Genomic DNA, 22,001 nt, shown 5'->3' on the forward strand with positions numbered 1-22,001 from the left:
ATTTGTCTTTCTCTTTCTGACTTACTTCACTCTGTATGACAGACTATAGGTCTATCTACCTCATTACAAATAGCTCAATTTCGGTTTTTTTATGGCTGAGTAATATTCCATTGTACATATGTGTCACATCTTCTTTATCCATTCATCCGAAGATGGGCACTTAGGTTGTTTCCATCTCCGGGCTATTGTAAATAGAGCTGCAATGAACAATTTTGGTACATGACTCTTTTTGAATTATGGTTTTCTCAGGATATATGCCCGGTAGTGGAATTGCTGGGTCATATGGTAGTTCTATTTGTAGTTTTTTAAGGAACCTCCATACTGTTCTCCATAGTGGCTGTACAATTCACATTCCCACCAGCAGTGCAAGAGTGTTCCCTTTTCTCCGCACCCTCTCCAGCATTTATTTTTTCTAGATTTTTTGATGATGGCCATTCTAACTGGTGTGAGATGATATCTCATTGTAGTTTTGATTTGCATTTCTCTAATGATTAATGATGTTGAGCATTCTTTCATGTGTTCATCAGCAGTCTGTATATCTTCTTTGGAGAAATGTCTATTTAGGTCTTCTGCCCATTTTTGGATTGGGTTGTTTGTTTTTTTTGTTATAGAGCTGCATGAGCTACTTGAAATTTTGGAAATTAATCCTTTGTCATTGCTTCATTTGCAAATGTTTTCTCCCATTCTGAGGGTTGTCTTTTGGTCTTGTTTATGGTTTCCTTTGCTGTGCAAAAGCTTTGAAGTCTCATTAGGTCCCATTTGTTTATTTTTGGTTTTATTTCCATTTCTCTAGGAGGTGGGTCAAAAAGGATCTGGCTGTGATTTATGTCATAGAGTGTTCTGCCTATGTTTTCCTCTAAGAGTTTGATAGTTTCTGGCCTTACATTTAGGTCTTTAATCCATTTAAGCTTATTTTGTGTATGGTGTTAGGGAGTGATCTAATCTCATATTTTTACAGGTACCTGTCCAGTTTTCCCAGCACCACTTATTGAAGAGGCTGTCCTTTCTCCACTGTACTTTCCTGCCTCATTTATCAAAGATAAGGTGACCATATGTGCATGGGCTTATATCTGGGCATTCTATCCTGTTCCATTGATCTATGTCTCTGTTTTTGTGCCAGTAACTTACTGTAGCTTTGTAGTATAGTCCGAGGTCAGGGAGCCTGATTCCTCCAGCTCCGTTTTTCCTTCTCCAGATTGCTTTGGCTATTCGGGGTCTTTTGTGTTTCCATACAAATTGTGAAATTCTTGTTCTAGTTTTGTGAAAAATGCCAGTGGTAGTTTGAAAGGGATTGCGTTGAATCTGTAGATTGCTTTGGGTAGTAGAGTCATTTTCACAATGTTGACTCTTCCAATCCAAGAACAAGGTATATCTCTCCATCTATTTGTATCATCTTTAATTTCTTTCATCAGTGTCTTATAATTTTCTGCATACAGGTCTTTTGTCTCTTTAGGTAGGTTTATTCCTAGATATTTTATTCTTTTTCTTGCAATGGTAAATGGGACTGTTTTCTTGATTTCACTTTCAGATTTTTTATCATTAGTGTGTAGGAATGCCAGAGATTTCTGTGCATTAATTTTGTATCCTGCAACTTTACCAAATTCACTGATTAGCTCTAGTACTTTTCTGGTAGCATCTTTAGGATTCTCTATGTATAGTATCATGTCATCTGCAAACAGTTACAGCTTTACTTCTTCTTTTCCGATTTGGATTCCTTTTATTTCCTTCTCTTCTCTGATTGCTGTGGCTAAAAATTCCAAAGAGTGGTGAGAGTGGGCAAGCTTGTCTTCTTCCTGATCTTAGTGGAAATGCTTTCAGTGTTTCACCACTGAGGATGATGTTGACTGTGGGATTGTCATATATGGCCTTTATTATGTTGAGAAAGTTTGCTCTATGCCTACTTTCTGCAGGGTTTTATCATAAAAGTGTGTTGAATTTTGTCAAAAGCTTTCTCTGCATCTACTGAGGTGATCATTTGGTTTTTCTCCTTCAATTTGTATTATAAATAACAATGGAATTTAGTATGCTATTATACCTTCAGACCTACTGTAGGACATGCTGTTCTTTGCTATTCCAATTGTGGAAGGATTCATAGTTTTTCTAACAGGTACAGATCCCTATGCCTGATACTGTGAGGAAATGTTATACTTGGGCTCCACTCTTATCTCTCTGAGGCATGTTTTGGTATTGTCTAAAATGTAAATCCATACTGTCAACCTCCAGCATGATACCAGGCACATAATAGAAACCCAATAAATGTTTCACTGTGAGTGGAGTGTAAGTTGATAGAGTATATTTGAAGGTGGATTAGGCAGATTAGATTGATTGAAAACCTTTCAATATTTTGTGTTTGCATGTCTTTCATTCCAGAAATTCTATGTCTAGAAATTTATATATAGCTATACACATGTATAAAGAGGTTAACATTGCAGCCTATCTGTAAGAGAGGACAAAAACAAAAAACAAACAAAAACCACCAATCTGAAAAAAACTACAAGTCCGTCAATATTGGACTGGCCATGTAAATTATGTAATGTGACGCAGCTATTAAAGAAAATGGAATAGATGTACGCAAAAACTGACTGGGAAAATGACTATCCAAGACAGATTGTAGACTGTCTGGTATGCTGCTCTTGTATTAAATACGTGATCTCCATTACGTAGAAATACTTACATACAACATACAACAAGTGTGAATGTCAGCACTTGGGAAATATCTGAAAGAACCACACAAGATACTGGGAGAGTGGGACAACTTTCCATGTCCCATATGATTGGAATTCTGAAGGGTACACACACAAACTAATGGACCTCTGCTACCATCTTCCGGCTAAGGAGGGAATAGCAGGCGTCAGAATCCTCTTTACTAATAAGTGTCTCAGGCAGCCAGCTTGAGGACGTCATCTGGAAGGCCGGTGGCGAATGCGCAGTAGAAGGAGGTCTGCGAGTTGCGTGGGCTTGTGCCTAGGTGCTTGAGTTTCGGGGCCTTGTGCTGGCACCGGGGGCGCCGGGCTGGCGACTTTGGCACTCTTGGCGTTGGGTGGGAGGCATCATGGGGGTCACGTGAGCCAGTAGCATCAAGACTGCGGGCGCTGGGGTCAGCGTCGCGGCTTTTCCGGGGAAGTTCGTCGGACAGGACGGATGGCGGAAAGCACACCCTGGAAAGGAAATACGACTTGGCCCCTGGGCGTTGCCGGTGGAGCTCAGAGACCTTGGGGCTGGGCTTCGTCTCTTGTACTGTCTCCTGTGACTGTTGCCCACGCGCGCTGCCCCATCCGTGCTGTGCTAGCGGGTATTGGTCGTCTCGCGCCTCAGTTCACAGTAGCTGAAAGGGACAGTGTGTGATGTTCTGATTTCCCCCCATCGTTTTAAAAGGGAGGCTGTGGCCATTGCTCCTCGGGTAAAATGCAGAGGGACTGCTTTTTAAGATGGGACCGTCAGTGTTGGGGACACTCCTTCATTGCCAACATGGAGTCACCTTCAGTTCCTCAAGCTGTGTTGTTTAGGCACAGAAAATGTGCATACTAGTTACTGGAACTAAGTTTGAGTGAAAAAACGCACCGGTAGCACCGAATTTTCCATCGAGACAGTTGATTTGTGTTGTCTCTTGGAATGGTAAAGGGTGTACTGTTGCTTCCTAACCGGTGTCATTTGAGAGATCTACCTCAGTACGTTCAAATGATTCATTTTGAGACTTTGCTCATGTGTGCAGTAAACCCTTTATTTCCCTAAGACCTTCCTTTCCTCCATCTCATACCCCATTAAACCCACTTCAGTTTATCTCCTGAATTTCTCCCGAATGAGTCAATTCTTCCTCAGCATCCTAATACTGAACTTGCCTGTCTGTTGCAATTAGGTCCTAACTAGTGTCCATATATCTTCTTTCCTTCCAATCCATTCTGCACACAAGAAGCATTTAAAAGCAACTTGGAACATTGCTCATAGACATCGCTCAAAAGCATTGTTTTGAGAATAGAAAGCAAACTGTTGGCCTTTAACGCTCTGTGTGGACTAGAACCCTCTCTGCTTCTATAGCCCCATCTTGTGCCACTATTGCCCTCACTATCTATGCTTCATATACACTAAATTAACCTTAGTTCTAACTCATCTTACAGAAGTCAGTTCAGATATTATTTTTCACTGTGATTCCTAGATTAAGGAATTTTATTATCAGGTTTTGTATAAGGTCTAAAAGTAAATTATGAAGTGGAAGAATTGAGTTTAAACTATTTCAGTCAACACGCATGTATTAATGATATGATACCTTAGTAGTCAACAGTGGGCTAGGTTCTATCAGGGATACAGAAGTTCTGGCCATCTCTGGTTTTAGATATCCCTGATTTGTTGAGACCGTTGCATTGTTTTGTTGCCTTTTATCTGTTTTCAAGATGGGAGAACAGGAACAAGGGAAGTATAGGTTATTACTAGGTGGGGTTGAATAAGTGGAGCAGCAAAATGCAAAGCAGAAAGAAGAGGGACCTACCATAGAGGGATATGATTTCCATTTTCAAGGCGCATTCATCCTATGCAGGGAGACAGCCTAACATAAAATTTGCCTAACAAAAAATATATTAACAGGTGGGAAGACTATCTCCCAGTTGAACAGCAGATGCCTGGGACCCGTTTCATTGCTTTCAAAGTTCCTTCAAAAAAGGTGAGTGAAACTTAATACCGTATTCTTCCAGAAATCTGAAAACACCATATAGAGCCCTGGCTCTCAACCCCGTCGTACTCCATTTTCCCTTTTTATAGCAAATAGTTTTTACTACCTCTTTTGCTATCCCGAAATGGAATTCATAGATAAATACAACCTACTTTTCTACTTAATTAATAAAAAGAAACCAATGGAATGCCCCAACTCTAAATAAAGAATAAAGTAATTTATAAGAAAGTAATATGTATCTCTGTATGTAAATGTCTGGGGATGACTATACTAGAAATAAAGAAATAGTCAGTTACTTGTACCATGAATGCAAAAAACTATGCATTTGGATTGATAATGATGTGTCAGTGTTGGTTCATGAATTCTCACAAAGGAAGCACACTGGTATGGCATGTTGATAATGGGGAAGGCTGTGTGGGATGAAGGAGAGAGGGTATGAGTGGGAACTGTGTACTTTTTGCTCCGTTTTGCTGTGAATCTCAGACTGCTCTAAAACTAGTCTGCTAATTTAAAAGGAAAAGTGTGTTGCTGGCACCTGAATAACTAAAGAGCTCAATCGAACAGAGTACATAATAAGCCAAATACATAAAAGAATATTTAGCAGTGAAAGCCATCCTTCATATAGGTAGATATTCAAGACGTATTTATTTATGTGTCTATTTACAGGCACTCTGCTTGGAGCTGGCAGTACAGCGGTAGGCAAAATGGATGTGGTCCCTGCCTTCTGGGAGTTTACAGTCAGGTTAGGAGACCAACATGAAATAAACAAAGATAGAAATAACTATATAGAAGTGAGCTTATTTTCTGCCGTCTAATCTCTCTGGAAGAAAGGATCGTAATACCGCTTGTAAACTCCAGAGGAAGAGACTTTACTTTGAAGCTCATATGTTAGCATCATAGGGTTTGAATAAATGGATAATACAATAAAGGATTTTAAACGCATGTTCTTTCTTATTTTATTCTTTCTGACAGAGATTTGAAAAGAATCTTGCTCCAGAAGAATGTTTCTCCCCCTTGGATCTTTTCTAACAAACACCAAGAACACAACGAAGAACTTGGGCTGATTATTGACTTAACATATACTCGCCGCTATTATAAGCCAGAGGTAAATGGAACCCGTAATTGAAAATGACCTTCTTTCTGATACTCTGATAATTCATAGTAGTTCAGTAGTTATCATCTTATGCTAAGGTGAATCCTGGCCTTCTTTCATGGGTTCCAAAAGGGAAGCTAGTGGTTTCCTTAAATACACATTTGTAATTGCTGTTTCAAAATGAGATTAAAGATATGAATTGAACTATAGTATTTGGCAGTAGGCTCTAGATATGCTTAAGAAGTGCTGTAAGCTTCCATGTTCTGTATTTTGAAAATGCAGTAAATTTTTAGTAAGAGTAGTAGTAGCCTAAAAGGAAAGAAAGGTATGTCCGTTATGTCTTTGGCACTTATGTTAAGCAGTTGCCTGAGCGTGTTTAAGCATCGGGGTAAAAGACAGTTGTTCTCTAAGTTTTATGCTTTCTTTTCCTAATACCTTCTGATACAGTAGAGAAACCCATATATTCTCTGGGCCCATGTAGGACATACCAGTGCAAAAGAATTAGCCTTCTTCTGACCTGTTCCATGGCCTTGGGAGACAGGAACACCTAATGTTTGTTAATATTTGTACAGTGGTTTGCCCTTTAGAAAGTTCTTTCATATCCATTGACTTTGTGAATCTTCACAACAATCCTTTGCTGTTAAAGTGGAAGTAGTACTGATACCTCCTACTGAGTGCTTACTCTGCACTAAGCTCAGAGGATAGACAACTACAGTTACTAATTTTACGGACGATGAAACTGACTCTCGGACAAGGAAGAGTTGAAATTTCAACTCAGTTGTTCCTCTTGTTTTCATTGTGGTAAAATATACATAAATCATATTTATTTTAACCATTTATAAATATGCAGTTCAGTGGCATGAAATACAGTCACAGTGTTGTGTATCACCACTGTCTATAACCAAAACCTTTTCATCATCCTCAACAAAAACCCTGTAACCATCAAACAGTGACAACCCCATTATCCCTCCCACCGGCCCTTAGAAACCTTGATTCTATTTTCTGTCTGTGTGAATTTGCCTATCCTAGGTGCCTCGTGTAAGTGGAATCTACAATATTTATCCTTCTATGTCCGGCTTATTTCACTAAACCTAGTGTTTTCAAGGTTCACCCATGTTATAGCATGTAAGGAAATGCCATTCCTTTTTTGGCTTAATGAATCCCACTGTGTGTATATACCATATTTTGTTATTCATCGGGTGATTGACACTTGGGTTGTTTCCACCTTGTAGCTATTGTGAATCATGCTGCTGTGATCGTTGGTGTACAGATATTTGCTCAAATCCCTGCTTTCAGTTCTTTTAGATGTGCAGTGTAGGTAGTAGCAGAGTTGTTGGATCGTACGGTAGCTCTACGTTTAACCCTTGAGACACTGCCAGACTGTTTTCTGCAGTGTCGTCTTGTCTTTAAACGATTATCACAAATTTTAAACATGTACAAAAGTATAAAAATACTGTGAGTGTTCCTTGTATACCCATGAACTCATCCGGCTTTATTATTTACCAACTGATGGCTGTCTCGTTTTATCTATACCCCCACCTGTTTCACCCCATTCCATATTATCTTGAAGCAGCTCCGAGACAACATGTAATTACACCTATATATATTTTTTTAATTAATTAATTTATTATTATTATTTATTTTTTGCTGTGTTGGGTCGTCGTCTCTGTATGAGGGCTTTCTCTAGTGGCGGCAAGCTGGGGCCACTCTTCATCGCGGCGCGCGGGCCTCTCACTATCGCGACCTCTCTTGTTGTGGAGCACAGGCTCCAGACGCGCAGGCTCAGTAGTTGTGGCTCACGGGCCTAGTTGCCCGTGGCATGTGGGATCTTCCCAGACCAGGTCTCGAACCCATGTCCCCTGCATTGGCAGGCAGATTCTCAACCACTGCGCCACCAGGGAAGCCCCAGCTATATATTTTTGGTACGTATCTTTAAAATATAGGACTTTTATTCCTTAATATCATTTTTTAATAGTAAATACCCAGTGAGTGCTCAAATTTGCAGTTGTCTCTTAAATGTCATAAAAAATTGTTTTTAAGAATTTTGAGTTAGATCCAAATAAGGTCCACACTTTGCCATTGACGGTTAGGTCTCTGAAGTCTTATTTAATCTCTAGGTTCTCCCTCCATGTCTCTCTCACTTTTTTTTATCCTCCTTGCATTTTATTTTTAAAGAAACCAGGTAATTTGTCCCGTCTAGATTTTGATGATTATATTCACCTCTCTAAGTGAAGTGGCACAGGAATACTGGCCTTGCCTGTCGTTGCCAGGATTAACTGAATAGTGCCTTAGCTGCCCTGGTGCTCAGGTGTTGAGTACACGGTGATTTACATACCAGGCCCTATTCGTGGGCCTCCTGATGCAGCAGCTCCCTTGGCTCTGCCCCTGTCGTCAGCTGCCCCTAGGATAACTCTGAGCCCTAGCCACCTCTCTGGTAGATTTCCCTATCCCCCCACTATAATCACACCTGGATATGGCAACTCAAACCTTTCAGAGATGTGTCCTGAACCTCTTGTTTTCTTAAATACCTATCTGGTGGTTGTGAGACTTAAGGCCAACCTCCCCAAGAGACTTTTTCTATTTCTCCTAGTAAACCTAGAGTCACCTTCTGTCATCTTCAACTCTACTCAAATTTGGTTCTTTCAACGCTGACCTCTGACCCTGCTTTTTACTTCTGCCATTTCATCCTCACTCCTGCTTCCTTTCATAAATCCATAAATCTCTTTTGTCCTTCCTAGCCCTGGGCCAAGTTCCTTCCTCTTTCCTCAGTTTTTACCCCTTTCCTTCATTCTCCCATCCAACTTTCAGTCCTTCCTTTCTCATGCAGACTTTGATTCCAACCCCATCAAAAGCAAAACAAAACAAAACAAAGAAACACGCCACAGTTAGCAGCATCTCAAAATTCAAAAGGTTTATTACTCATCTATTAATTCTGTTTCTTTTTTTATTCAGTTTTATTGTTTTAAAATATACCAATATAAATAAACTTATGCCTGTCTTATCTACATATGGAAGAAGAGGTGGTCCCCAAGGTGGCAGCAACTATCCTAGCAGCTGTTACTTTACATATCCGTAGTAGTCAGCAATTTCCATTTCTTTTTGCCTCTCAATGAAAAATTGCACTTTCCCCAAAGAGGTGTATTTGGCAGCATTCTCACGTTGTTGTTGGGCCCGCCTCTTCATGGCCTCCCGCTCGGGCCTCTGCTGTAGTTCGATGGGCTTTGACATTACTGGCTCAGGAACATTGGGTTCCCTCCACGGAACTGGTTTCTTGCTGAAGTCTTGGAGTAGAAATGGGGTTTGGAGCTTGGCTGGGGACTGGCGCTTAGTCACAGCAGGGGGGACAGGCTCCCACTGGAGAGAAGTGCATGATGAAGTTTTGTAGGGTGCAGGCCTAGGAGCAGCAGACTGAGGGACACTAGGCTGTGTATGGTCGGTCCAACCCGGTTGGGTTGCGTTGGTCACAGTTGGCTGAGCTGGTTTGGCAGGACCTGGCAAAGAGGCAGGAGCTGGCTGGGAAGAACTGACTGCAGCAGGTTGAGCTGAGTCAGTAGAAGCAGGGTGGGCACGGTCAGCAACAGCAGGCCGATGTGAGGCCGGAGACTGTGGCCTCCGAGGAGCAGGTCGAGCTTGAGGCTTGTCCCAGGCAGAAAAAGGCAGAGGTATCAACTTGACGTTCCCAGGAGGCAGCAGCTCATACTGGGATGGAGATGGACACTCTTTTTCAGCACTGCTGTCTGGGTTCTGGGCTTCGCCTTGAGTTTTCTCAGGGCCCTTACCCTCACGTGGGGTATTCCGCCATGGCTGGATAGCTGGGGGTGGCTGGGGGTCTTTAGAGTTGCTTGAATTTCCCAAGACCCGACAGGAGGAGAGCCCAGTTCTCTTATCATTCTTCTCCCCCAGTGCATGAAAAACCTGCACAGCCTCCAGCATGCGCACGCGTAGGGCGGTTCGAGGCTTTTTAAAACTCTCTTGGATAGGCTCAGTTTGGTGTTCCTTTCGCTTCGTCTGGGGAATTGTTGGCTTCTCTCCTGCCTTGACTTTGCTCCCTGACTGCTTATTCTCTTCAGCCTTCTTTCTTCCTCTGGTCCTTTTGGTCTTTTCCTGCCCGTGGCTCTTCGTTTTGCTGATCTTCCTGGATGCAGCTTTCTGAGGTTTGCCTTTAGAACCCTTGGCCGTGTTCACAGGAGCCCTGTCACTGACTGCAGCATTGCATAGAGCCACTTCTCCCGCTAACAGGCACTCTGGATTCTTTGGCTGGATTTTGGCCTTGGGAGCAGCATTGATAGGCTCAGAGGCTTTATGTTTGTTCTTTCTGGGTTGATCAGAGGGAGCCTTTATGACACTTGGCTTTTCCCGCACCTGATTCACCTTAATGGCTCTGTTGTCTTTGGCTTTGATCACGTTGGGACCTTTGGATATAGAGGGACCATGTTATTGGGGTCTGCAGTTTTATCATACTGGGCTGCCATAAACATGGAGGAAGCAGCTGTGTGCTGGTCAGTGACGGCCAGAGTAAAGTCTCCGAGTGAAGAAGAATTCTTTTCAGTGCTTCCTGTGATGTTCCAGTCAAGAACACCTGGATAGGAAGCAGCTGAAGTGGAGATCTGGCTCTGGTCAGTAACTCCAGATAACGTAGTTATGCTAGACTGTTGGTGAAGGTAGGCACTACACGTGTGTCTGTGTCTGGAAGGAGGTACCTACCGGTAGCTGATGCCGAACCGACGGCAGGAGCAGAGACTCTGGAGAAGTTGCAGACACTTCCTGTCAGGGAGGTTGCATTGCTCACCACAGGAAGAGAGTGCTGCAGAGAATTTAGAGTTCCAAGTAGAAATGGATTTTGGAAATTTTCTGTAAGAACAAGAGGGTAATGAAAACATCAGGGAGATTGATAAATTCTCACTATGTTTGAGGAACAGCATTATCTTAAGGTTCTTGCTATCAGGACACCTCTAATGTCAATACTTACTGAGAAACCAAAAATCAGACCGTTATGATGGTTGTAAGGACTGAGCAGTTTTACACTCTTCTGTGTTAACTGCCTGTGCTGCCGTGTTGGGCACAGATGGGCAGAAGACCCAAGTGGTATGGCTCAGACATTGTTCCCTAGGCTGGAAGCAACCTTCTGCCTGCCCTATCTTTCCCTTCAGCCTGCACTAGTATTGACTTCTATGCTGTTTCCTAGACTGGAAGCATTTTAGAACTAGGAGGTCCTTAGAGAACTTCTATTTTCACAGTGTCATTTCATGAGGAAGGAAACTGAGGCTCAGAGAGGTCGGGTTGACTTGTTCAAGTTCTCTCATTATGTTAGTATCCTTACCAGGTTTCAGAACCTAAGTATCCTGACTTCCTTGCCAGGACGCTACTCTGAGCACGATACTGCCAGAAAGCAGGAGAAATAGAACTTACACTATAGGCAGTTTTTTTTTGTCCGTTAGAAAACAGTACGGCTATTACCATCGTGATCTTCAGTGTCTCACTTTGCTTGTGCAGTTCCCACGCTATTACCTAGAGTTCACATACAGCTCAGTCCAACTGGTAAATTTAAAGAGTCATTTTTACCCTCTTCAAGCCTGGTTTCTCATCCTACCTCAAAATGATTACCCGAAAGTGAATTTCTTAAGTGCTTTTGGAAAGAAAAATGTTATCTGATTACTTCAGATTACTCATCTGTAAAGTGGTTATAACACCACCACCAATAATAATAGCAGTAATAATTAATCCATGAATAAACTGGTATATTGTATATGATTTATATGGAGGAAGATACAATAAGTTCTAGAAAGACAAAGAAACATCATGAAAAACATATTACATAACGAAAAAGAAATACATAGTTATGAAATCTGGGGTATGTGGCAAGTATCAGAGCTTAATGAGTTTACTAACAAATGACATTCTGTACCATACATGCAATGTTATGAAAGTGAACTTTGCCCACTGTATTTTAGTGAATACTGTGAACCCAAAAACACGATAGAAGGTGATTTTGAATGAATTCCTAGCCAATACATACAGACAGAGAAGATATATCAGTAAAAATGCCTAAAGAGCAACAAAATTCAATCAATGTGAATGTATAGGTAGCCACAATATATGCAGACAAGTATTTCAATGAAAACTGGTACAAAGCAGACAGCAAAATAATAAGTGTAAAAGAATTTCATTATTGTGCTCATTCATATTTTTACCCAGCAAGTAACAGGTATTCAGCCTGGTAGAAATATATGTTTCAAAGAATAGAAATATATAATAAGCAGAAAGGAAGCTTAAAAAGTATCAAGAAGGTTTTTGTATTTATCCTAGAACTTAGATTATAATCATCTTCAACATCCAAGAAGATGACATCCCAAAACCTAAAAAAACCATCATCACTAGAATCCAATTAAAAAAGATTTTCAAATGTAAGAACATCGAAAGGACTCCGCAATATTGTTCTAGATAAATGTGGAATTTTTTTTTTTTTTTTTTTTGTCACGCTGCGTGGCCCTGGCAGTGAAAGCACCGAGTCCTAACCACTGGACTGCCAGCGAATTCCCTCAATGTGGAATTAAAGGTGTGGGGCTTGACTGTTTCTTTTCCTTGTTAGGTAGCTAAGATCTAAAAACGAACGATGGCTGTTGATCAATGTGCTCTCTGTGTTAGGAAGGAAAGAACTGTAAAGATGAAAAGCAACCTTGCCTTAGAAGCTACGTATCACACAGAGGAAATAGTCCTTCTGATTCAATCTCGAAGATATCATTTAAAGTGTTTAATTGGTAAAACGTCTACATAGTTTAAAAATTAGGAAGAATAAAACATTGAAAAGCAGACCCCTAGATAACCACTTTGGTTTCTTGTATATAGGAAGCATGATTTCTAGGACATATTTCTAAAATGTTTACATTCAAGACTGTCAAGTGCCAACTGTATTCAGAGAGGCAATAAAGAAAAAAAACACTGAGTATAACTTTTCTGGTAAGCTGCCTTTCCTGGTGATACCCTCTTCTGTCCTTACTTTCCTCTTAGTCTGTTAAAATAAGGACTTGCTACAATCAACTTTGTTTTGCCCTGCTCTGAGCAGAATTCACTCTCTGCTGTTTGTGCTGTAATTTAAAATCTTTGGTTCCCATCAACATTCCATTGCAAACTATGTTTTTCTTGAGAGCTCCTCCATTCTTCCCCTCTTCGTTCTTATATTTTTTCCTATGTCTTGGTTCCTGTTGGCCTGTGCTGATGAAAACAATCCTAAACTGCCTTACGTTTGACTCTGTGCCTCCCTATATAGCCCAGTACTCTCCATCCTCTCTCCCTATTTTCTCTTTTCAACTAGTCGAAATATTAGTGGAGGGAGACCATTAGAGATGAAACATCTTGCTATATATTGCTAGTTTTCTATGTCACCTGGCTTTTCTGTGTTTCTGTTGAAACACTCTTGAGAAGTCTCTGATTTCATTTTCTACATGGGTACCCTTTAAGGCTCAATATTAGAAAAGACAGGGATCAGAGTGATCAACCAATGTAGTATCCTAACGTAACCGATAAGGGAAAAATCAGGCTTTGTGAGACAGTCAATGATTTGTCCAAAGTCACACAGATAGTAAATGCCAAAGTCAGAACTGAAATTAGGTCTCCAGACTTCTAGTTCAATACGTTACGTTCCCTCATTATTCCATGCTATTTTGAATCTACTAGTAAATGTAGGGGCAAAATAAATCTAACGAAAAACTTTAAAAAGTTTCTTTTCTTACCTGACATGGTCAGAGAAGAAGAGAAAACATCAACTGCAGATACAAGGGATGAGGAGGCAACAGCAGAGGATGTCTGAGTGGCTGCAGCTGAACGGCGCATGTGTCCAGTACAAAGGTCACTGGTTACTGCTCACTGGTCACTTATATGATACAGGAGAATGATGTCACAAAGCAGGCAGTGTCAAGGTATGAGACAGCCAATAGGGAGGTCCGATCCCCAACAGGAAGGCGGGGTTGGGTGGAGAGAGTGTAGGAGAGCTAAAACAACACCTGAATTTCTGAGCTCTGGGGAGGAAATCCTAGAAGACAGATTTACCTCCCCCAGGCTCTTACATTAGGGAAATCATTGCAACATTTCTCACAGACGTTCATTAATATAATTTACTAACAGTTACCTGTATCCTACACAGTATTATATTTTATGTATCATATACTTAGAGCTGTATATATCTTATGTAATTAATATCCTTAGGAAGGCAAGAGCCATCTAGTTTGAACTATTACGGTTGTTCTGAAATCGTATCTGTCGAATTAGTGAACTTATAGCAGCTTTTAAGGAGCCAAAGGAGGGATTAAGAAGCTCTTTTTGTAACTTGGTTAAAGCGTAGGGTGAAGTTTGTTGAGTGTACCTTGTGGAGAGTGTTGTGGTCCAAGGCTCGTCTCTTTTAGTTTCGTCTCCTTGACTCCTACCTTCCTTGGGCTGGGCCAGGCTGGGCCAGGGGCTGGACTTGCGACTTACATTTCTCTTCTGCTTTCTTTTTTCTTTCCATTATGGGCATTGTTTCTAGGACAAGCCTTGATCTTGCCATTCTTACCCTCATGGATGTTACTTCCTGTCACCTTGCAGCAGCAGGAGTCTTCTTTTCAGTGCTTGATGCTTCACAAAATAGACTCTGCCCGTTGGACGCAGATACCAGAGAGCTAGGAGACAGAGCTGGTTGCAAACCTTTCCTCTTCCAGCCTTTGGTTGCCATTGTTTTCCCCATAATTTGCTACCTCTGGTTCCTTGGGCCACACAGGTATCCTGCCATCCAGCTCTTTTATACGTGAGAGACATTCTGAATACTGTCCCTTTTTCTTTGCACAGAAGTATATACAGTGTGGCAGTTACTGTAATCTCCTGCCCCTTGCAAACAGCCACTCTAGAATCTTGGACCTCTAGGATTCTCTGTCTTGCATGCTTGGGTGCAAGGCCTAGCAAAATGAAGAGGAGAATAATTAGAGAGGAAGAGGACATTTCGTGGAGAACTGGGAGCAGATAAGGTGAAAGGGCACAGGAGTAAAGAGATTCATGTAGATTTTGTGGTTTCTGTGGGAAACAAGTTGACACACTTTGGCCTCATTTTGTATTACCAGGACAGACAGTCCTATAGATATAAGTAGCTCAATAGTGCAGCAACTGCCATGAATTCTGTACACTAAAGGGAACAGTCTTACATATAGTTCTCATTTTGTTTTCTGTTATATTACCTTATTAATAGCATTCACTGGTATGTTTGTAGAATACAGATGTTTTTAAATGCTCTGGTTTTGTCTACATGGTTATTTCCTTGTCATATTTTGAAGGACTCCAACATTGTAAGACATACTGCATGTTTCTCTCTTGACGATTGTTTATCTTGAAGCATCATGAACGAACTTGACCTGTTGGATTTTGTGGAGAAACTTTAAAGGGGGTCTGTGAAAAAGGCATTGCGGTGAGTCGCGTTATGCACCCAAGCGTAAGGAGCAGACATGTGCCATCAGCCCAACTTGGCCTGGGTTGCCTCTGTTTTAGTTCCCGTGGTTAGTGCTTTGCTCCCTAACCACTCTTGTGACTGTGATAATGTGAGTAAGGGCCGAGTTGCTAATGATTTATACGTGAGGTAAGCTGGTTTGAGGGAGGAAATCTGTGGATCTAGTCATTTTCCTTGGTAGTAAGCTTTCAGGGAGGGGTGCAAAGATTGATCTTTCTGGGGACTTTTCTAGTACCAGGAAGATGTCCCATAGATGGGACCTCCAAAGACACACATTTAATTTTTAGGCCTGTTTTTCCTATTATGAGATACGAGTTTTTTCACTGATGGGGATGATGCTTATCTGAGAAGAAATGGTGAAAGGTGCTGTTAGTATAGAGATGTGGCTTAAGCTTTTAAGTGTTTTTCAAGGTTTTTTTTCCCCTAAGCTTCCTACTTCAGATGGCCTACTTACATGATACTAGTATGTGATGTGAGGCTAACAACTTACTAAATACCTGCAAGCCAGATCAGTGTCTCTTTTCTCTATATTTCCACGGAAATCAAGGGACCTATAGCCACTGCAGGTTAGGGTGGGCGGTGTGAGATTGGGGGGAGTGTGGGAAGACACATTTTGGTATCAGTAAAATGTTTACCTATTAAACTATGCAGTTCCAACATTCAATTCTGTTTAGTTAGGCAAACCCTTAGTTAGGCTTTTCCTGGTTCCGAGCCTATGTAACTTATTTTCTCTCCCTAGTTCCAGCCATTTAACTTTAGCTTGCAAGCTCAGCATCATCTTAACCTCTAAAAGAATCTTCCATGTAGGAGGAAGAAACTAAAGAGCTCTATTTCAGCACTTAGGAACATGAGGCCCTACCCTGACCGAAACCTTTATTCTTACAGTTAGGGTATTGTCTTGTCCCAGCATTTTGAACCCATCAGGTTAACTGAGACACGTCTTGGTGTAACATCCCCAGTTCGTCTACCCCTGAGACTGTCCTTAATTCCTCCCATTGTCACATTTTGATTTAATTAAATACTGGAATCCCTCAAACCCTTGCATGGTACCTGAGGCCCTATGGGATACTGGTAGATTTTGTTAGTGTCAAATACTTCGCTGTCTGATTCTCCATATATCCCTTGCTCCTAGATTTTCCATCCCGGCATACTACATACCCATTAAGGCATTGTTTCATCTCATGTTGGACCCACTCCCATCCAGAGGCCTACTCTTTGCTAGTTCGCATACTTTCTGGAAACCCCGTTATGGCCAGGTCTGGATTTTTTTTGTGTTCCCACCCAAAGCCTGTATCTTTTAGCAAGCTGGAACTATAAGACCAACATAGATTTTCTAGTTTCCGATAGATTTATGTCACAATTTGTACATTGTCATGTCTATAGATATTTGTATCATTTGTACTTTTTGGCCATTACATGCCCATTGGATACTTTTCATAAATTGCAAAAGAATATTTTATGACTTAGCACCAAATTGAATGTGCCTAATTGTAGGTTTGTAAACTAGGTTGTGCTAACTTGTATCTTTGCTTTATCCAGGTAGTAATTGACTACTGTTGTCCCATTTGTAATTATTGGAAGTTTTCAGAATTGTAAATAAATGCTTGTGGATTGAAACTTGGTTAGACTATTGACTGTCCCAGATACGTTAAAGCTAGTGATCTTTTTACTCATTCATTCATTCATTCAATAATTCTGACCTTCCTGACTCAGTTTACGCAGCTCAGATGGTTGTGAAGATTACTAACAGTGTATGTAAGATACTTTCAGAAACTAGAAACTGAAAAGTAAAACTAACAAAAAACATTTGTTATTATAAATAACAATGGAATTTAGTATGCTATTATACCTTCAGACCTACTGTAGGACATGCTGTTCTTTGCTGTTCCACTTGTGGCAGGATTCATAGTTTTTCTAACAGGTACCGATCCCTATGCCTGATACTGTGAGGAAATGTTATACCTGAGCTCCACTCTTATCTCTCTCAAGCATGTTTTGGTATTGTCTAAAATGTAAATCCATACTGTCAACCTCCAGCATGATACCAGGCACATAATAGAAACCAAATAAATGTTTCACTGTCAGTGGAGTGTAAGTTGACAGAGTATTTTTGAAGGTTCATTAGGCAGATTAGATTGATTGAAAACCTTTCAATATTTTAAGTTTGCATCTCTTTCATTCCAGAAATTCTATGTCTAGAAATTTATATATAGCTATACACATGTATCAAGAGGTTCACATTGCAGCCTATCTATAACAGAGGACAAAAACAAACAAACAAACAGAATACCCCCAAACTGAAAACAACTAAAAGTCCATCAGTATCGGACTGGCCGTGTAAATTACGTAATGTGACGCAGCTATTAAAGAGAATGGGTTGGATGTACGCAAAAATTGACTGGGAAACTCACGATCCAAGACAGATTGTAGACTATGTCTAGTATGCAGCTCTTGTATAAAAATACAGGATCTCCATTATGTAGAAATACTTACATACAAGATACAACAAGTGTGAATGTAAAGCACTTGGGAAATATCTGAAAGAACCACACAAGATACTGGGAGAGTGGGACAGCTTTCCATGTCCCATGTGATTGGAGTTCTGAAGGGTGCACACACTACGAACTAATGGACCTCTGCTACCATCTTCTGGCTAAGGATGGAATTGCAGGCGTCATACTCCTCTTTAGGAATGAAGCCTCTGGGCGTGTGGACATCATCTGGGCGGGCGGTGGCGCATGCGCAGTAGAAGGAGGAGCGCGAGCTGCGTGGGCTTGTGCCTAGGCTTGTGTGTTTCGGGGCCTTGTGCTGGCACCGGGGGCGCCGGTCTGGCGACTTTGGCACTCTTGGCGTTGGGTGGGCGGCACGTTGGGGGTCACATGAGCCAGTGGCATCATGCCCGTGGACGCTGGGGTCAGCGTCGCGGCTTTTCCGGACGTTCGTCGGCCAGGAGGAAGGGCGGAAAGCACATGCCGGAAAGGTAATAAGCCTTGGCCCCTGGGCGTTGCCGGTGGAGCCCAGAGCCCCTGGGCCTGGGCTTCGTCTCCTGTGCTGTCTCCTGTGACTGTTGCCGCCGCGGGCTGCCCCGTCCACGCTGTGCTAGGGGGTATTGGTCGTCTCGCGGTTCAGTTCACAGTAGCTGAAAGGGACAGTGTGTGATGTTCTGATTTCCCCCCATCGTTTTACAAGGGAGTCTCTGGCCATGGCTCCTCGGGTAAAATGCAGAGGGACTGCTTTTTAAGATGTGACCGTCAGTGTTGGGGACACTTCTTAATTACCAACGTGGAATCCCCTTCAATTCCTCAGCTGTGTTGTTTTGGCACAGAAAATGTGAGTAAGAGGACCTGGAACTAAGTTTGAGTGAAGAAACGCACGGTTACTGCCGAATTTTCCATCGAGACAGTGGATTTGTGTTGTTTCTTGGAATGATAAAGGGCGTACTGTTGCTATCCTAATCACTTTGGTGTCATTTGAGAGATCTACCTCTGTCCGTTCAGATGATTAATTGTGAGACTTGACTCATGTGTGCAGTAAACGCTTTAATTCCCTAAGACCTTCCTTTGCTCCATCTCATACCCCATTAAGCCCGCTTCAGTTTATCTCCTGAATTTCTTCTGAATCTATCACCTCTCCCTCAACATCCTAATACTGAACTTGCCTGTTTGTTGCAATTAGGTCCTAAGTAGTGTCCATATTTCTTGTTTCCTTCCAATCCATTCCGCACACAAGAAACCTTAAAAGCAAGTTGGAACATTGCACATAGACATCGGTCAAAAGCATTGTTTTGGGAATAGAAAACAAACTGTTGGCCTTTAAGTCTCTGCGTGGTTTAGAACCCTCTCTGCTTCTCTAGCCCCATCTTGTGCCACTATTGCCCTCACTTTCTGTGCTTCAGATACACTGAATTAACCTTAGTTCTGACTCATCTTACAGAAGTCAGTTCAGATATTATTTTTCACTGTGATTCCTAGCATTAAGGAATTTTATTATCGGGTTTTGTATGAGGACTAAAACTAAACTGTGGAGGGGAGGAATTGAGTTCAAACTATTTCAGTCAACATGCATGTATTAATGATGCCTTAGTAGTCAACACCGGGCTAAGTTTTATCAGGGATACAGAAGTTCTGGCCATCTCTGGTTTTAGATATCCCTGATTTGTTGAGACCGTTGCATAGTTTTGTTGCCTTTTATCTGTTTTCAAGATGGGAGAACAGGAACAAGGGAAGTATAGGTCATTACTAGGTGGGGTTGAATAAGTGGAGCAGCAAAATGCAAAGCAGAAAGAAGAGGGACCTACCATAGAGGGATATGATTTCCATTTTCAAGGCGCATTCATCCTATGCAGGGAGACAGCCTACCATAAAATTTGCCTAACAAAAAATATATTAACAGGTAGAAGGACTATCTCCCAGGTGGACAGCGGATGCCTGGGACTCGTTTCATTGCTTTCAAAGTTCCTTTAAAAAAGGTGAGTGAAACTTAATACCGTATTCTTCGAGAAATCTGAATTCACCATATAGAGCCCTGGCTCTCAACCCCGTCGTACTCCATTTTCCCTTTTTATAGCAAATACTTTTTAATACCTCCTTTAGTATCCAGAAATGGAATTCATAGATAAATACAACCTAGTTTTGAACTTAATTAAAAAAACAACCAATGGAATGCCCTAGCTCTAAATAAAGAATAAAGTAATTTATAAGAAAGTAATATGTATCTCTGTGTGTAAATGTCTGGAGATGACTATACTAGAAATAAAGAAATAGTCAGTTACTTGTACCATGAATGCAAAAAACTATGCATTTGGATTGATAATGATGTGTCAGTGTTGGTTCATGAATTCTCACAAAGGAAGCACACTGGTATGGCATGTTGATAATGGGGAAGGCTGTGTGGGATGAAGGAGAGAGGGTATAAGTGGGAACTGTGTACTTTTTGCTCCGTTTTGCTGTGAATCTCAGACTGCTCTAAAACTAGTCTGCTAATTTAAAAGGAAAAGTGTGTTGCTGGCACCTGAATAACTAAAGAGCTCAATCGAACAGAGTACATAAGTAAGCCAAATACATAAAAGAATATTTAGCAGTGAAAGCCATCCTTCATATAGGTAGATATTCAAGACGTATTTATGTGTCTATTTACAGGCACTCTGCTTGGAGCTGGCAGTACAGCGGTAGGCAAAATGGATGTGGTCCCTGCCTTCTGGGAGTTTACAGTCAGGTTAGGAGACCAACATGAAATAAACAAAGATAGAAATAACTATATAGAAGTGAGCTTATTTTCTGCCGTCTAATCTCTCTGGAAGAAAGGATCGTAATACCGCTTGTAAACTCCAGAGGAAGAGACTTTACTTTGAAGCTCATATGTTAGCATCATAGGGTTTGAATAAATGGATAATACAATAAAGGATTTTAAACGCATGTTCTTTCTTATTTTATTCTTTCTGACAGAGATTTGAAAAGAATCTTGCTCCAGAAGAATGTTTCTCCCCCTTGGATCTTTTCTAACAAACACCAAGAACACAACGAAGAACTTGGGCTGATTATTGACTTAACATATACTCGCCGCTATTATAAGCCAGAGGTAAATGGAACCCGTAATTGAAAATGACCTTCTTTCTGATACTCTGATAATTCATAGTAGTTCAGTAGTTATCATCTTATGCTAAGGTGAATCCTGGCCTTCTTTCATGGGTTCCAAAAGGGAAGCTAGTGGTTTCCTTAAATACACATTTGTAATTGCTGTTTCAAAATGAGATTAAAGATATGAATTGAACTATAGTATTTGGCAGTAGGCTCTAGATATGCTTAAGAAGTGCTGTAAGCTTCCATGTTCTGTATTTTGAAAATGCAGTAAATTTTTAGTAAGAGTAGTAGTAGCCTAAAAGGAAAGAAAGGTATGTCCGTTATGTCTTTGGCACTTATGTTAAGCAGTTGCCTGAGCGTGTTTAAGCATCGGGGTAAAAGACAGTTGTTCTCTAAGTTTTATGCTTTCTTTTCCTAATACCTTCTGATACAGTAGAGAAACCCATATATTCTCTGGGCCCATGTAGGACATACCAGTGCAAAAGAATTAGCCTTCTTCTGACCTGTTCCATGGCCTTGGGAGACAGGAACACCTAATGTTTGTTAATATTTGTACAGTGGTTTGCCCTTTAGAAAGTTCTTTCATATCCATTGACTTTGTGAATCTTCACAACAATCCTTTGCTGTTGAAGTGGAAGTAGTACTGATACCTCCTACTGAGTGCTTACTCTGCACTAAGCTCAGAGGATAGACAACTACAGTTACTAATTTTACGGACGATGAAACTGACTCTCGGACAAGGAAGAGTTGAAATTTCAACTCAGTTGTTCCTCTTGTTTTCATTGTGGTAAAATATACATAAATCATATTTATTTTAACCATTTATAAATATGCAGTTCAGTGGCATGAAATACAGTCACAGTGTTGTGTATCACCACTGTCTATAACCAAAACCTTTTCATCATCCTCAACAAAAACCCTGTAACCATCAAACAGTGACAACCCCATTATCCCTCCCACCGGCCCTTAGAAACCTTGATTCTATTTTCTGTCTGTGAATTTGCCTATCCTAGGTACCTCGTGTAAGTGGAATCTACAATATTTATCCTTCTATGTCCGGCTTATTTCACTAAACCTAGTGTTTTCAAGGTTCACCCATGTTATAGCATGTAAGGAAATGCCATTCCTTTTTTGGCTTAATGAATCCCACTGTGTGTATATACCATATTTTGTTATTCATCGGGTGATTGACACTTGGGT

General features: G+C 41.0%; 2 protein-coding genes across 8 annotated transcripts in view; one reads left to right on the top strand and one right to left on the bottom strand.

Annotated features, from left to right (window-relative positions):
* Positions 1–2,878: 2,878 nt before the first annotated feature.
* On the bottom strand, positions 2,879–13,586 carry LOC137223037 (uncharacterized protein C2orf78-like). Its single transcript, XM_067734642.1, has 4 exons — positions 13,487–13,586; positions 10,461–10,607; positions 8,823–10,168; positions 2,879–3,310 (listed from the first exon to the last, which is right to left on the bottom strand). Exons 1-4 carry the CDS (start codon positions 13,584–13,586, stop codon positions 2,879–2,881), a joined length of 2,025 nt encoding a protein of 674 aa, XP_067590743.1.
* The window catches only part of MAP9 (microtubule associated protein 9), a 67,551-nt gene continuing 51,116 nt past the window's right edge, over positions 5,567–22,001 (top strand). For 4 of the 7 annotated variants that reach the window (XM_067736581.1, XM_067736585.1, XM_067736586.1 and 1 more), the window contains exons 1-2: positions 5,574–5,768; positions 20,667–20,799. The gene's annotated coding sequence lies outside the window, so the exon portion shown is untranslated. Of the gene's footprint in view, positions 5,769–15,052; positions 15,184–20,666; positions 20,800–22,001 lie in introns of all 7 variants that reach the window. The other 3 variants (XR_010943122.1, XM_067736589.1, XM_067736582.1) reach the window with 2 other exon arrangements.

The sequence above is a fragment of the Pseudorca crassidens genome, chromosome 4, assembly GCF_039906515.1.
Source record: "Pseudorca crassidens isolate mPseCra1 chromosome 4, mPseCra1.hap1, whole genome shotgun sequence".
In the NCBI taxonomy this organism is placed as follows: Eukaryota; Metazoa; Chordata; class Mammalia; order Artiodactyla; family Delphinidae; genus Pseudorca; species Pseudorca crassidens.

Bases quoted from the DNA above. Each gene is read 5' to 3' on its own strand.
- LOC137223037 (XM_067734642.1), bottom strand. From the start codon at position 13,586: ATGCGCCGTTCAGCTGCAGCCACTCAGACATCCTCTGCTGTTGCCTCC. The intron at 10,608-13,486 runs GTAAGAAAAGAA...TTGTTCTTACAG, and splicing joins TTCTTCTCTGACCATGTCAG to AAAATTTCCAAAATCCATTT. The intron at 10,169-10,460 runs GTAGGTACCTCC...CTATATCCAAAG, and splicing joins CGGTTCGGCATCAGCTACCG to GTCCCAACGTGATCAAAGCC.